The 16483-nt window shown below is 39.7% G+C and overlaps 1 protein-coding gene across 4 annotated transcripts; it reads left to right on the top strand.

The window, feature by feature from the left end:
- Positions 1-783: 783 nt before the first annotated feature.
- On the top strand, positions 784-15306 carry LOC128367759 (immunoglobulin-like domain-containing receptor 2). 4 transcript variants are annotated; one of them, XM_053328401.1, is made up of 10 exons: positions 784-938; positions 4027-4350; positions 5641-5760; positions 8559-8615; positions 9678-9824; positions 9935-10096; positions 10390-10503; positions 11825-12026; positions 12366-13032; positions 14773-15306. In XM_053328401.1, the coding sequence occupies exons 1-10, from the start codon at positions 899-901 to the stop codon at positions 14806-14808; spliced, it is 1869 nt and encodes a 622-aa protein (XP_053184376.1). In that variant the 5' UTR covers positions 784-898; the 3' UTR covers positions 14809-15306. The 4 variants fall into 4 exon arrangements, with proteins under 4 accessions (XP_053184376.1, XP_053184377.1, XP_053184378.1 ...); XM_053328402.1 differs by lacking the exon at positions 8559-8615; XM_053328403.1 differs by lacking the exon at positions 10390-10503.
- The last annotated feature ends 1177 nt before the right edge of the window (positions 15307-16483 follow it).

Raw genomic sequence — 16483 nt, 5'->3', positions numbered from 1 at the left:
TTAAAAAAAACAAACATGGAGTTCAATAAAGAAAATGGGTCAAATGTTGCCATTTGTGTGAATTGTGTGATTTGTGTGTAACATTCCTCAAAACTCACTGCCAAGTCTGACCTGATTTTATCCACTAGCTGCCCCCCTCCCTCCTGCACACCCACACGGGCCCACGAACAATATTAACCTAACTCACTTTTGGGGACTTTAGACTTACATTAATTTCTTGGAGCCTTACTCTAACTTTAACCACTGACCCAAAAATGAACCTTTTCCCAATTAATAACACAGCTTTTGTCCCCAATTGGACATGCCCTCCCCAATTAATTGGTCTCACCCATGACTTTGTCCCCAAAAGTAGCCTATGACTGAATGTACACACACACACACACAAAAGTTGACCTAGTTCACTTTTGAGGACATGCACTAGTTTCCTGGAGACTTCTTCTAATCCTAACCATAACCACTGTTGACCCAAAAATCTGCATGTTTCCCAATCTCAAATCCCCTGTTGGACAAACTGTGCACAATTAACTGGTCTTTAGTCTGAAATGTGTCCCTCAAAGTAGCCTATGATAGACACACACACACACACACACACACACACACACACACACACACACCATATATTTAGAAGAAATATCCTGCTGCTCTCACACTAAAGTGACACCTGCACTAGCCCTGCTACACACCGAGTTTAGTATCCCGAGCGTGTGTGTGTGTCTGTATATGTGTGTGTGTGTGTGTGTGTGTGTGTGTGTGTGTGTGCTGGACTCACCTCTGCATGAAGTGGTACAGTCCCGTTAGTCGCAGTCAGGGTCCTGTTGGCAGCAGCGGCAGTCGGCGGACAGCGAGGATGACAAACATGCGGAGATAACCTGCTTATTCCTGTAAAACGGACAATATCATGAACTTTTACCGGTGGGGTGTTTTAGTGGGGGCGCTGGGTAAGTCTGACTCTTTCTCTACAGCTAAAATGTATTTGCTGCATCAGCGCAACAGGTTGATCCAATGCAAACTCAACTACTTATCCTAGGAAGCTATGTGGCTTCGGGCGTATTTGTGTAGGTTACAGAAAACTTAATCAGCTGTTTTTTTTATATATTAATTTGGCTAGATGTGTAATTATGTTAGATGGAGGACCCATTATCGTAATGGTATGCCCCATTTTTAATGAATTACTAACACATTAGAGGGTTTATGGGACAACAATAATCCTTCCGGTATTCATTGTAGTCTATCTTTTATGTAGTATTGTATTATTTTGTGTTGTATTATTCAGATATGTTACCAATATACTCTATCGTACAGTCCACCATAGTTTACTATATGAAGGCCTAATTGTAGGGTGTATTTTGGGGTACAATGTGTAATGATAGTGCTGCACTTCATACAGCTGCAAAGATTAGTTAATTTGTCTGCAACTTTCCTGATAAGCAATGTCTCATTTTAGTATTTTTTTTGGATCAGGGAATTTTAGAACATTCCCTGATCCAAGACTCAAGTGTGATGGTTTGATGTTTCTTTGACATTTATAACTTATTATATTTGACCTTTTGACTGATGATCAAATACAACAAGCTGTTATAATTTAGACAGTGGGAAATAATAACAGAGATTTTTCACTATGTCTGACATTTTATAGACAAAACAATCAATCAGTCATGAAAACAGGTGTCAGGTTTATTGATAATAAACATATACCCAAGTGCTGTAAAATACACAAATTACTGCAAATCTGCAAGTTGGTATCTCCAGTATTGCACCATTGTTTCTTTAAGGCTTGAATTCTGAGTGTGGTGGTACACCTGTTAGCAATGTTCTCTTATAACAAATGTTCACTTTTTTCTTTTTTTACAAATGTTCTTGTGAAATTGTGGTGATATCCTTTATCAAAAAAGGAGACTATATTGAGTCTTATCAGTGTGGGGTTTTTTGTTGAGCTAATGAGTCAATGTGAAGGAATGCACTACACAGTAAAGGCAGGAAATGTGACAGCTTTGGAGAGGAAAAGTCGGTCCGTGTTCAGGAAACATGCAGCAAAGCACTGACCTGGAATACATTTGCTACCAGACACGAACACAAAACACACACACACACAGAGAGAGAGAGAGAAACAGAGAGAGAGAGAGAGCCAGACATTGGTTAAAAGGTAATCTAATGCTGAAGTGAGGCCTTTGGTCTGCATGCAGGTAGTGGGAAACACAGTCTGCTGTCTCTTCAACCTGTTCATTAGCCTACAGTGAGTCACACCTGATATAAACTGCATGTAAACAATAATTAACCATCACTTTGAAATTATGTAGCCAGAGGTTTCTGTATTTCTTCGTCTCCTCTCACCTCGAACCGATTGTATTCAGGGAGTAACGGTTTGGTTTAAATCTCTAGCAGTTAATTGGTCAGTTCACACCCAGCTGGACCAGGCCTGATACTCCCATTGGTTGGGAGTGTGTGATCTTCCCACCCCTCCAACCCCCCCTCATCTCCTCAAGTGGGACAGAGGGGGGGGGGGGGAGATTTGCAGCACAGGCCTAACAATGGACTGGTCCATGAAAAAAAGAAACAAAGGGAAGACCAGAGTTCTTTAGTGGGAGGAATGTAGGAGCTCGGTCTCCCCTCTTTTTGTGCTCCTGTCCTGAAAAAATCATTTGGCTGAATCACCACCATCGCTCACTGAAGTGTGCGGTGCAATGTGTACTTTCTCAACGGCTGAACACCTGATGATACTCATATGACCAACCTCGTTTAGGTTTTAGTTGATCAGTCATTAATGCACTAGTTTGAACCTCAGAGCGATGCAGCATGGAGGCTCATATCAGACGGAAATGCATCAATTTTAGATAAATGCAGGGTGTATGCTCCTCTTGTTGGTCTGAAGGAGAGGCAGCCTAGTTGGTTTGCTTTTGTTTTGATTTCCTGTCTTCTGGGAAATGTTTGGAGCGAGTTCCTGCCCCACCCTAACCTAATACGAGGAGCTGTACAGCAGAAAGCACCCACGAGCGTCTGTTTGCTCCATCTCCTCCCCTCTGTGATGACAATCCTCTGCCTCCTCACAGGCCTCCCCAGCCCCCCACACACACTGGAATTTAACCCCCCTGACCCTGGTACCACGCAAGAGAGGAGCAACACACACACACACACACACACACATACACACACCTAATCTCTGTTCCCGTCTTCACTCCCTCTTGATATTACACAAAATATCTCCCAGGTGTAGTCCTCCACACTCATGAATCATCCACACACACAAAGAAGAGAAGCAGCTGTTTTTTGTCATCAGCCATTTCCTGTCTTTAAATTGTTTTTGTCTACATTCAGTTGCCAGTTTATTAGGAACCCCAAGATCAAAGTACTGCAGTCTACAGAAGCACTTCCAACATTATGGCCACAACATTTACATCAATTAGGGTAAAATACATTTCAATATAACACATTCAGGGCTGTAACAGAAGATTAAATTAACGAATCCCGATTCTATAAAATATTACTAAACCTTTGTTGTTTGTCGCAAAGGGGACATAATGAAGTGAGACCAGATAATGAAGTGATGTTTTGATAATCAATTCATCGTTTTCATCATTTATCAAGCAAATACGCCAAATGTTTATTGGTTCCAGCTGTTTTTCTCTGTTTTGTATCGTAAATTGAACATCTTTGGGTTTTCAACTGATGCCTGGACAAACAAATGCAATTCAAAGACATCACCTTGGGTTCTGGGAAATTATTTTCTACATTTTACATATAATATAGTGTGCTATCTGATGATTGTCGTTGTCTATGGGGTGTAAAAAAAACTTCCTGTGCGTTCCCTGTTTTCATTACCGTAGGTTGAAGTAGGTGAACCTGGAGTTTCTCAGTGTTAATACCTGTTGCTGTTTGAAGTTGGCTGCACAAGCTTTTATCTCACAGTAACACTCTCATGGCTTTGAATAGTCAAATCATGTGTCATGGAGTAACACGTCAGGCTGATTTTATTTACAAAAAAAAAGTTAACCACAGCCCTTATTCTCTATGTCCTTGTGTGTTTGTCAGTCTGTGTGTGTGATAGCGTAGACGTCATAATGCGGGAGAAGCAGCGTTTTGCAATGCTCTTCCAGTCCGTGGTCCTCCCGTGTCAGTACCATACGGCCTCCACCCAGACCCCGGTGGTGCAGTGGTGGTACAAGTCCTACTGTCGAGACCGCACCAAAGACTCCTTCATTGAGAATCTGGGCGTCCAAGCCTCTGACCTGGGCTCCACGTCCCACCTGGAGTGCTCCGACAACAGCCGCACAGTTCACGTCGTTGCCTCGGCGCAGGGAGCCTCCATGACGCTGGCTGAGCACTACAAAGGCAGAGACATTGCCATCATAAACAGTAATGTGATGATTTTTATCTTCTTTGAAAAAGTGATGAATTTAGGGAAGTTGCCGCAGCTGCTTGACCACTGTACTCTTAGAGTCATCCCCAAACAGGAATCAGAGCTGACTGTGCTTTATATTTCCTGTTCTCCAAATAAACTTCTTTTGTCTTTGTCTCATAATAGTGTAGGCAAATAACCACAACACCCTTTCTCTCGTTCCCATTTATCTGTTTTCCTTTTAAACCTCGAGCCTTATCAAGACAAAACAGCTGTCTCGTGTCAACAAAGGGCTCCTGCCGTCATTAAATACAGTAACAAGAATGATCCAGGAATACATGTTGGTAATCTCTATGTTAATTAGGATTAGGATTTTCTTGTTATTCACATGTAAACATTGTGTATTCTCTATCTGTTTTACTGAAGCTACTACATGCAAATGACAATACAAAAACATGACATATATTAGTGCTTATATGATTTGTTGATTAATCTTGGCCTTTAATAAGTGAGAGATCATTTAAGTGGTTTTTCTGAAGACGTCAGCTCGGGCTCTGGTAAATCATGATTACAATTTATAGACCAAAAAACATCATCTATCAACCTAAAAGATCATCTGTGGATTAAACAATAATGAAGTCATTTCTTACTGACAGCCACTATGAGATTATGAATGGATAAATTATGGATGCATGCATGCATTAATACACATTAACAATGTCAAAAATGTGTTTTGTTTATTTTAACTTCAGTTTCAGAAGTTTGAGTTTCACTGTGAAGAACAATATGTTTGACACTGAAACTACATTTACCTGCTGAACAATGAAAGTTTCTCAGACTTTAAGTGTGATGTAGATACTTGAGGCCTGCAGTGCACAAACACAGAGTGGACTAGGGTTAGTAAGTAAGTAGACATCTTGTGGTCACCTGTTTAACTCTTGAAATAAAAAGTATTTGCATATTCAAACAGTAGATTCTAGGTTGTTTAATGTGAGAAAAGGATTTCAACAAGATATTTTAACATTTTGTTGTGTAAAACCATATTAGACACACATTATTATGTATTTGATGTATTTTATATACATCTTAAAACATTTCTAAATATTTGAAGAATATATGATACTGTAAAAAAGGTATCAACCTAAACATCAAAACATCAGACAGAGAATTAGTATTTTATTTTGTAATGACTATAGTTCAGATTGTCAAAGTGATCCTCTCATAAACTGCCTGCTGCTTTATGAACCTGATCATTAGCTCTGTCACCTGCTGCAGTACTTGTAACCTGGTTTCTTGTCTCTGTGCAGAAGCGGACCTGCGGATCGGGCAGCTGCAGTGGGGCGACAGTGGAGTGTACTTCTGTAAAGTCGTTGTCGCTGACGATCTGGAGGGGAGGAACGAGGGCCAGCTGGAGTTACTGGTGCTCGGTATGGCTACATTTCATCTCAGTCGAAGTAGTGACATAAAGACTCAAACAAACTGACTTTGAGCTTGATCGGGATGAGCTGGCTACAATTTTATTGATGTTTGTTTGTTTGTATTTTAAAGCTCAGTGCACTCTTTTTCTATATGTTTGCAAAGGTTTCCAGAAATACCCTTTTTGTTGTCTTTGCGTTCCAAAGTGTCCATACAGCCGTTTCCATGGAGACGACCAAATGGTGTTTTCCTCTTTACATGGTCCTGATCCTCTATGACAGACTCTATTGTTTAGCCAACCGCACACTTTAGAGAGCTGACGTGGCCGTCTGCGGCATCTTAAGTCAGTTAGACACTATGTCAGGGGTGTGTGGCTCAAAAGCTTGTATGAGATTTTATGTTTATAAGTATGTTTGTGTGATCATGTTATATTTATTCCCTCAGGAGTGTTAGTCGCTGATTCATGATTACACACGGCTGCTGAAACCTGTGCTAACAGCTAATTGTTAAAGGCCAGAGATTCATTGTATGTAGATCTTGAAGTAATTGTCCATCCATTGGGAGACATTGAGGAGATTGTTGTTGCCAAAAATGTAAGCCACTCCTTAAGCTGTTACCATGGCAACGAGCTATTTCAGAGGAGCATGTTAAGGGTTGCTGTAGGCATGAAGAGACACAGGAAAGGCAAGGAGCCAGGCTTAACTCTGACTTGAACATAAAAGTGATCTTTACCAAAAATGATTTTTTTCTGCTGTAAATTTAACTTACCTGATGTTCACAATATATTAAAGTCTTCTCATACATACATCCCTCCTGCACTGAGCACTAATCTGATTATAATCGGCTTACAGAAGAGAAGAGCGGTGGCTTGTGTGAATGACAGGACTCAGTTTTTGGGACTAAGTTTAACTTTGGCCAGAGCTAGAAAGCATGTATCTGGCCCTGAAGCAGTTTTGAGACACACTAACTTAAAAATGTAAAGGGATACTTGGATATTTTAGGGAATACTATAACTCGCTTTCTTACAAAGAGTTAGTCGGGCAGCAAGAAAGTGCATATTCATTTAAGCAACAAGTTGTGGTGCTTTTCTCACCATCTCTCTAATTTCTGGTTTCATTTTTCATTTGGACACATTTTTCTCTACTCCCATAGCTCTCCCTTGCAAAATCTTCTCCTGCACTTTACTCCTATCCTTAGTTTTTGCCCTGCCATGTTCTCCCTGCATCGTTCACTGCCTCCCTCCCTCTCAGAGCTGCATAGCTCCTGAGCTTTCTCAGGTTACTCTGCGTTACAGAGTTCATGGTATGTAGATGTCTGTGCCAGGCCCGTGGAACAAGATTACTTTTTTGATCAGTGGGGATGGTACACTGTTTTCCCCCCTCCATAGTAACAGTCTGCTCAGCACATTCTGGAGCCAGTAGTCTACCCCAGTAGTCAGACAGATCAGACAGCGACAGGTCTTTGCCATAATTATAGTCTTTTACCACCTCACAATTAATACAGTAAAAACTTGCTCCAGTTCACCTGTTGCCATCTGATTTGAGGTCATATTCATATTTTCTGTATTTTACAGTTTGTCAACCATCTTAAATTTGAGCATTTTATATTTTGACCCGTTTATCATGTATACGAAGCACAAAGGGGCATTGTTTCATAATGATATGACTTGTGGGACCTATTTTTCTTTTTTGATGAGCTCCCATGGTAAATTGTTGTCCTTAATTGTTAGGTGCCCCAGTTTCCAAAACCCCCTCTTTGTATTCTCACACTGCCTCTCTTGCCACATCTCTATATGTTTGTGTCTCTGTATGCTTGTAGCATGTGTGGATTGGCATCTACATCAATTGATTTGTGTGCAGGTTTAACACCATTAAAGAGGCACATGTGTGGTGTGCATCACAGAAACATAGCACGGCTAGCCTCCTGGTAAAAATAGATTCAAAGTAACTTTGACTTTTGAACTTTGAACCCTGGTGTACATGACTTATGTTTATGCTCACAGGTTAGTATTTCTGAAAGCACTTCTAGGAAACTCTATGCCATCATATTTTAGTAGCATGACATCCGGACACCAAAACATATCAGTGAATCATGTGATAACTCAGACAAGAGTCTACAGTTATGCTGGCAACATGAGTCTGCATTGGTACAGCAGCTTTAAATCAAATGTCAAAGTCTGCTTAGCTAACATGCTGATGTTTATGTTCATCATCATGTTGTTACCCTGTTAGCATGCTGACATTGAGTTATTGTAATTCATTCTGGGGGGAATATGAATCACTGTATCAAATTTCAAGACAATCCATCAGATAGTTGTTAAGATATTATTTACAAAAAAAAACAAAAAGTCAACCTCACGGTGGTTAAAACCAAAGGATCACTAAGACCTTCCGTGTTAACCCTTGATATAACTAATGTGTTCAATTCTACAGCAATCCATTAAATATTGTTGAGATATTTCACTCCAGGCCAAAGTGGTGGACCCACGATGAACCAACATTGCTATTCAGCCAAGATGCTCACTTAGCTAAACAAAATGTGCTCATTCATCTTAAAATTGTACATACACAAAATAGTTAAATTTATCCAAGCAGGAATATTTAATACACAATAACTAAACATTAATGCTCCATTATTGTATTTTTGCCAATGTTGATGGTGTAAAAAGTTTGTCTCTTTCATTTCTTAATCAGTGCATGACCATCAATCAGCCACTCTGCTACCAAATTTTCTAATTTGCCTGACCTTTTTTCTTCTTGCTTCCTGCTTCCTCTGCTGGCCTTCACCTGTGCTCTCCGTCTCTCTGCAGGCAGGACAGGTCAGCCGGACGATATCCTACCTGAGTTTGATGTGGATTTTATGCCAGGTACGGCACCTCACCTGCACTTTAAACTCACTGGCCGTCATCTTTTAGCTTCTCTAATGCCTTCTATTGTTTTATTCTCACTGACCAATCAAAACTCTCTTTGACTAACAAATGTACACTGAACCTAACATAAGAATAAGAGAAAACAATAACAACACCAGCTGCCAGACCAGTCAGAGGAGCATCAAATCTAACATGAACTAAATACACAGTCAGTTGGTTAATGCAAGGTTAAAGCAAAAGATCACAGACTCTCAGTTCTTATCCTTCACCTCTGCTTATGATTTAAATTCCATAGGGGATATGTGCTGACTTAGTGAGGGGGCTTAAGTGGGTTTTGCTTTTTGGCACACCCTGAGGAAGTGTGTCGTCAGGGTCTAGATGCTTTAGAGATGTGATGTGGGATAAGATTTGCTTGAAGTTCCCTCGGGTTTGCCTGAAGTGTCCTATTATACTGCTTTGTGTTCTTTGGATGCACCACCGAAAGGAGAAAGAAAAATCAACATGATTTTAGAGGAGCATTGCCATTTATTACGCCTTGAGTCAGTAGTTTTGCCAGATTAGCTAAACAACATTATTGACATGAACTGAAAGCCAGCACTACGGAAATGTCTGGCAATATCTTATCACACAGAAAACATGTGTACACAACTACGGCAAGTACATTAGGTCAAAGTTGAAGTGGATGTTTACAGTTGACAATTTGGGTAACAAAGTCACCTTTATTTACTTTTCCAAATCAAATTTGGCTAACATGAGTGTAAAACCTATCTGATCATCTGACTACATAGAACTTTATTTTTCCAGATTTTTTCCCCCAATATAACCAGACCTCTACAATTAACTATTCTAACTGATATGAATGATAGCTCAAGCTATTAAATCAAGACTAGAATTGGACAGTGTAATCTTTTTTATGACTTGTCATGTGTGTTTCTGCTTTTATCTGTTTTTTAATGGCCAATTTGCTGATATTGTTCCAATAAACTGATTTTATTCGTCTAGTTAGGGGGGCAGAGCACCTTATGTTTTATTGTAATTCTTAAACTGTCTGTGTTGCAGAGTGGGCGTTTGTGGGCTCTGTAGTCCTGGGCAGTATCTTGTTCCTGTTGCTGCTGGGCATCTGCTGGTGCCAGTGTTGCCCTCACTCCTGCTGCTGCTACGTCCGCTGCTGCTGCTGCCCTGAAACCTGCTGCTGTCCACGACACTGTGAGTAACACAAACAACTACATGATTTCTTTTAACATACGTTCTTGGTATCAACTTGACAGCAGTTACTCTGCATGGAAGGTTTAGAGTTTTGTTGTTCCCTTGTCCAGTATATGAGGCAGGAAAGATGGCAAAGAGTGCTCAGCCTGCTCAGATGCCTGTGTATCCCTACTACATTCCTGGGGTCCCTGCTGTGGTTCCTCTTGTGCCTTCAACGCATGTGGAACCAAATATCGCCTCTATCCCTTCAATGGGGAATAACTTGGCTGGAGGTGAGTGTAAACAACACAGTTTGTAAGTGTAGAAACATCAGAATGAAGCTCTATAACAGCGTTACTTCCTTTCAAAAACCATTGACTCAACTAACTCTCATTTCATCTGACGTCTCTTACCTTCAGAAATAACATTAATGTCTGTTACATATGCATGCTTACTACATTTGTTTGTTCTATTCATCTCATGCTAATATGTTTAAGTTTGTTTGATTTGTATGAATGTGTGTATGTTTGTCCAATCTTTGCATGATGATGTCTGTGAGCGCATGTGTGTGTGTCCATATCCACAGTGAGCAGTGGTTATCGACTGAAAGGCAGTAAAGACCAGGACTCAATGAAAGTTCTGTACTACATAGAGAAGGAGCTGGGTCAGTTTCCCTCTGCCAAGATGGCTGCACTCAAACGTAAGCCTGCGCAGATGAGGGCAGTTTCTGTCACCTGTGTGTGACAGTGTGATAGTGCGTATGTGTTTGTGTCTGGTCTAAGTGTCTGGTCTGTTTCATTTGCATGGTTTGTGTACATTAAGTAGCGCCAGTTTCCATCTAATACTTGCATTAATTTCATAACATCTAACTGTCTTCACTGAGATGTGAAAAAAACATCTGTCTGTTTCAAAAGGAAGTCTGTTATATTCTGTATTTGAACATTTGTGTATTGTCGTGCTGATGCCATGACCACTTGCAAAAGCAAATACCTTTTTTAAGTTTGCTTGTTGTCAGTTCAACTCATGTTAAGGTTTATTTCATCAATGAGAGGTCAGTGGTGTTGCAGTTACCTGCAGTTCAGTTTTCATGCTTTAGTTTACAAACTAATTTAAAGCTGTTGAATTATGTTTGAGGTGCTCTGAGGTACAAAATTACTTTTTCTTGTACACATTTAAAGCATGACACTAGTAATACTTGTTATTGTCAAGAAATTCCATGAACTTGCTAATTGCTAATTCTAAATAGTTGACTCTCAGCCTTAAGTCCGTTGGTTCCCACTGAAGATGTCTTAAAAAATGTCACAAATGTATAGTTTATTGTTGTTGTTGCCTGAGTCATTTGGGGGGACAATAGTTTTACACTACTGTCATGTATTTTCTGGGGACTTTTTTTTATTCATACACATTTTGTGCTGTTGTGAATATTTATAGCAGGAGGATGTTGTATAGTGTATTGAGTTAAACTACAGTGCCCATGTTCATTGTAATGTAGGAACATAACATGTGTTGGTGTGTTATTATTAGTGTAGTATTGTTGTTAGTAGTATCAACTTTTTGGTGGTTTTGGTCTTTGTTGGCAGTAAGAAAATTAACCACACCAATTTTTAGCACAGACATCAGTCACAAATCTTTTTTGCTTAGGGTACAATTGGCAATCAGCTATACTATAAGTACTCATGATTATACAGTACTGGTCAACAGAGTAGGCAAATGCACATGAAAGTCTTGTAAGGTACTAATAGGGGAATTCAGACAGGACAAATAGGAAAAAATAGCACACATTCAGCTTCCTTTTTAGTTCTTTTAATCACCGTTTTGACAAAGTAATCATCTGGGTGTTGATGAAGACTTCTTCCTATTTATGCTGTGTACACTCCACGCAACCACAAACCAGAGATTAAGTGACTTATCTTTCTATGAAATGTTAAATTGCATCATTTCACAGTTATAATTGTGTAATTTATGAGATATTTAGAAATGCCTCTACACTGGTCTCTTCAGTGATGTATCTGTCCCAACAGCCAGTAGCCTATCAGAGCTGAGCTCTCTTCATGATGGAGGTAATACAGATTTCAGACACACCTATCAGGCCATCAAGATGAAGGCACTGCCGTCCATCCCAGACCTGGATGACCAGTCCACACTCAGAGTTGCTCCACCTCCCCGGAGTCGCAGGCACAGACAAGACAGAGGCAACCACTCAGATGATGAACTAGACAGGAGGTAACTTGGATAGCTACATCAATTAATTTTCTGATCCTTTCCACAGGTTTTTTTTTTTTTTTTTTTTTGTAAATTGTCAGAAAATTACCATTATAATTGATCAGAGCCACACTCAGTTACTTCATATATGCCAGAAGAGGAAATTAGTGAAAATATTGATGATAAATCTGCCACTGTTTTCAGTATAAATTGCATACGTGCTGTGCCAGAAGAGAAAATTTGCCAATCAACCAATTGTTTCAGATCTAGTTGCAGAGTGTGGTCTGAATTTCACATTATTTCCATCAAATACTTTACAGGCAGATATTGAAGCATGTGTGTGTGGTGTTCTTGCTCTAGGTGGAACCCTCGCTCAGAGCACCTGCAGAGAAAGACACTGAGCAGGAGAGGGCGGACCGGCTCTTTGGATGAGCTGGAGGAGTTTGCTCGGTCTTATGACAACCGCAGCCGTCGGGCTGAGCTTCCAGACCGAGCTTACGAACGGGATTATAGCCCACCCAGGCGTTCCTATAGAGATGAAGATGATGGTTGGGGCCGCCGAAGCCCCTCACCCTTACCACAAAAGAGAAGGGACACGTGGGACAGTGATCGTCCCTCTCGCTCATCCCCAAGCAGAGGCTATGATGATGCCTTCCTCAACACTGTACTGCAGAATAAGGCGAGGGGGCGGGGAGGAAACAGAGGTGCTTGGAGGGCGGATGAGGACAGTGACACTCCTTCCAAAGGCAGCTCTAGGGGCAAGGGCAGTGATAGTTACCACAGCCGTTCGCCTAGCAACCGACCAGAAGAAGAGGACCCTTTGCCTCCGTACTCTGAGCTGGAAGCGGAGCGGTACCGCAGGGCTGACCCGAACACAGACCGGTACCGCACTGTGGAACCTCCTAGAACAGAGAGATACAGAACCACTGAACCAGCCACAAGGCCTTTCTCTTACACCCGCCCTCACCAGGGGAAGTGCCAAACGCTACAGGGGGGCAGAGAGGAGAGAGATAGGAGCCGAAACCTGGTGAGTTACTTGTAACAGGGAAAAGGACCTTCTCTTCAGCAGGTGATATTCTATATTTTTTTCTTACTGTCAACAAATCCCATTGAAACATCAAAACCAACTGACCATAACCTTTGAAGAGGTTTTGTCTAAGTATCAAAAATTGGTTTGTGGATCAATTTGAAGCCTTGAGTCTGGCATTTTGACTGTCGCCATCTTGGATTTTTTGAGCCAGAAGTGACGAGACAAGAGGGTGGAGCTTACCCTAAAAGTAAGGTTATGGGATCTACAGTCTTATCACTGATAAGGCTAATGCTAATTTCAGCCGGTGAAAAAGAGGCTTAAAACTATTAAAACAAAATGTACTTACTAGAAAAACTGAACATACTTAAAGGGTCTCTTGGTACAGCCAAACTCAGAACAAGACATTAGGAGACCAAAATGTTACAATTAACTTTCATGAAGTTTCATGCAGTAACAACATAGTTCTGCTACCAATGTTGTTGTGGTAACGACTTGCTAATCACAAAGTTGCCACGCCCTAAAGCATACCCTGCTTAATCATCTATTTTTACTCTAATTGGGACCATAATTTACAAAATGGACATCATGTTGTATTGAAAAAGACTAGAAACTAGAGATGGAGATCATAAGCTCATTAGGAAACCGCCTACTGAGGCAATAAATCAAGTAGTGAGAAGGTCATTTTCTCATAGACTTTGATACAATGGGACTTCTTTCTGGCATTGCCCCCTGCTGTCCATTAGAAAGAATGCAGGTTTAAGTCTCTTGCACATTGGTTTCACTTCTAAGCACCAGAGCTCCCTGCTTGGTGTATTTAAAGCCTGATAATGTTATTCCTCTGTGGCAAAGATCTACATCGCTTTCCCAGAACTACTAAAAACACATCAGTGAACCAGTCTGTTGCACTCAGTGACATATTCCTTCACTATGAACATGCTCATTTTTGAGTCAACATTCACTAGCTTAAAAAATGTGTAGTAATCCCTAACTGAAAACATCCCCTGACAAATGCACTATTTACTCTTGTTTGAGTAACATTTATTGAAATCATTTGTTGTTTAAGGAGTCTTAAAATAAAATTCTGGAGTGTCCTGGTGGTTTACAACGTCCGTGGTTTGAGTCCAGTTGGGACATCCATCCTTTATCTCTCACCTTAATTTTTCCTCTTACTTATTTCTATTTTATGAAGGCAAAAATCTGCCAAAAAAATTTTTTTTTTAGTATTAGTTTATTATGGGATTTGTTGACAGTCCAAAAAAAAAAGAATAACAGCAGCCTATTCTTTCATATTTGCCAAGGTTTTGCAGTATTTGTACATAAATACATGTCTATTGAATACTGCACACAAAGAATTATGGTCTCACACTGAATCCCTATAATTTCCGATATAGATTATTTTATCTAAGTAGCTGTAACATTTTTGCATACATTTGGAATAAATAAGCAGTTGTATATTACCTGTATGTGTGTTTAATTCAGATATGTATTACCTGACCATACTTGTAACCATAACAGTGTTGCAACGGCTTACTTTCTGGTTTATCAAATGTTCCCAAAAATGTGTCATTTTCTCTAAGAAATCAGTATAACAGTCACTCCTACAAACACAGCTTGAGCTGCATGATTTCTGTGAATCACAATCAACCTTTGACAACTCACGCACCACGCTGAACTAACCTGGCATGGGCATGAATGCAAAGTCTCTAATGCATGGCTCTTGGTGTATTTCTTTAACAGAGCACAGCACTGAGCAGGGACACTCTCATAGTGTGACAGGGTTTCCCAGCCTCGGCCTGCACAGCACAGCACTGCCAGTCCGTTCGTTCAAACCGTCCTGTTGCTATGCAGGAGGGGCTAACTGTTCTGCCATCAGCCACATGAAGTCTGGCTCTTCTCACTGAAATAACCACACCAATAAAAAAAAACAACAGTGGCTGCAAAATCCTAAGAAGTAAATGTGCACATGTGTATGTGGATTTGTGTGTATGCACCTGTTTTTATTTGTTGAGCATGATGAGTTGAGTGAATGGACTTACTTTTATCAGTGCCAAGATATTTTTTACAATCTGCCAACTACAGAATTATTATGTAACAATGAGCGGGAGCAACAGTCTTATTATTTTCCTCAGTACTCTGCAACTCAGGTTCACTTTGTATTTGTCTGTTGTTGATATTGTACTATATGTATGTACTGTACCTTGAATTTGTTTTGCAGATTTTATTTGCACTGCTCAAGTACTATTTGAATAAAGAAAACTTTGAAAAGTCTTACATAGGTGTATTTTAATTATCACACTGAGGAAACCAGTGAGAGAAGATGCATACAGCGTTATAATAATAAAGAAAAAGTTTTGATGAATTTGATTTGAAAAAAAAAACATATATATTTGTCATGTTGCTGAGCAGCCCTGTGTGTCTCCAAACAAATTTAGCAGAATAACTGAGAACAAATGAAACAAAAAGGCAAAAACTACATAATCTTACTACTACAGCACTATTTTAATTGGAGAATACTAAGTTATTACATGAACAAGTACACATTCAATTATTTACTGCTGAAACTATCCTCTGTTAAATTGAAATTGAAATGTTTATTGCTATTACAATTCAAATAATTTGAGATAATATAGGACAGAACTGACAACAAAAATTACGATACAATATAAAACACTGCATAGATAACAAAGATTGAGATTTAGGGTAACGTTGCACAGCTTATTGCACCTACACTTTTCATTACACAACTCATGAAGTCAAAAAGTAAAATCAGACAAATGTTTATACTACGCTGATCATAGTAAGGCCAACATGCCATTGAAATGATATACTTCTATATTTGTCCCTTTAGAGTAAAATAACACCATTTAAACATCCTAAGAGTGCTACGCTAATTTGGAGCCAGTCTTGTTCCAGTATTCAAGGTACACAAGTGTGATGTGGAAACTTAGATTCTTCAGTGCACAAACACTGAAAATGAACTTCATAGTCACGTAGGAGATGTCTTGTGCCCAGCTGTTAAACTTGCAGATAAGATAAACTGGCTTTGTGCCCCCGTATATATTTGCATTAACTTGTTTTTACCAGATTCATTTTGATATAAAATATCAGTTGTCTGTCATATCATTTGTGTCTGATAATATTTGTGATAGTGTGTGTGTATTTTGGACAAAGCCTTCCTATATTATTATCGTTGCTTATCAAAAATACACAATGAAATCACCACCACAGCTTTACTGACAACTTTCTTTCACAGAAACACAAACAATCAGCACACTTTACCATGTAAATCATGTGTAAGTATTCAAATTTTATACATAAAATATGTTAGGTTGTGAATACATGGTACATCATAATTTCACAACATGAAATATGATCACAGAAAAATTAAATGATACCACTTTTATTTAGATCAAAATTTGACTAAATGAACATTTGATAGCACTCTACA

This window comes from Scomber japonicus, chromosome 11, assembly GCF_027409825.1.
Source record: "Scomber japonicus isolate fScoJap1 chromosome 11, fScoJap1.pri, whole genome shotgun sequence".
NCBI classification, from domain to species: Eukaryota; Metazoa; Chordata; class Actinopteri; order Scombriformes; family Scombridae; genus Scomber; species Scomber japonicus.
The sequence above is the reverse complement of the archived record's forward strand: the minus strand, read 5'-3'. Positions and strand labels throughout refer to the sequence as shown.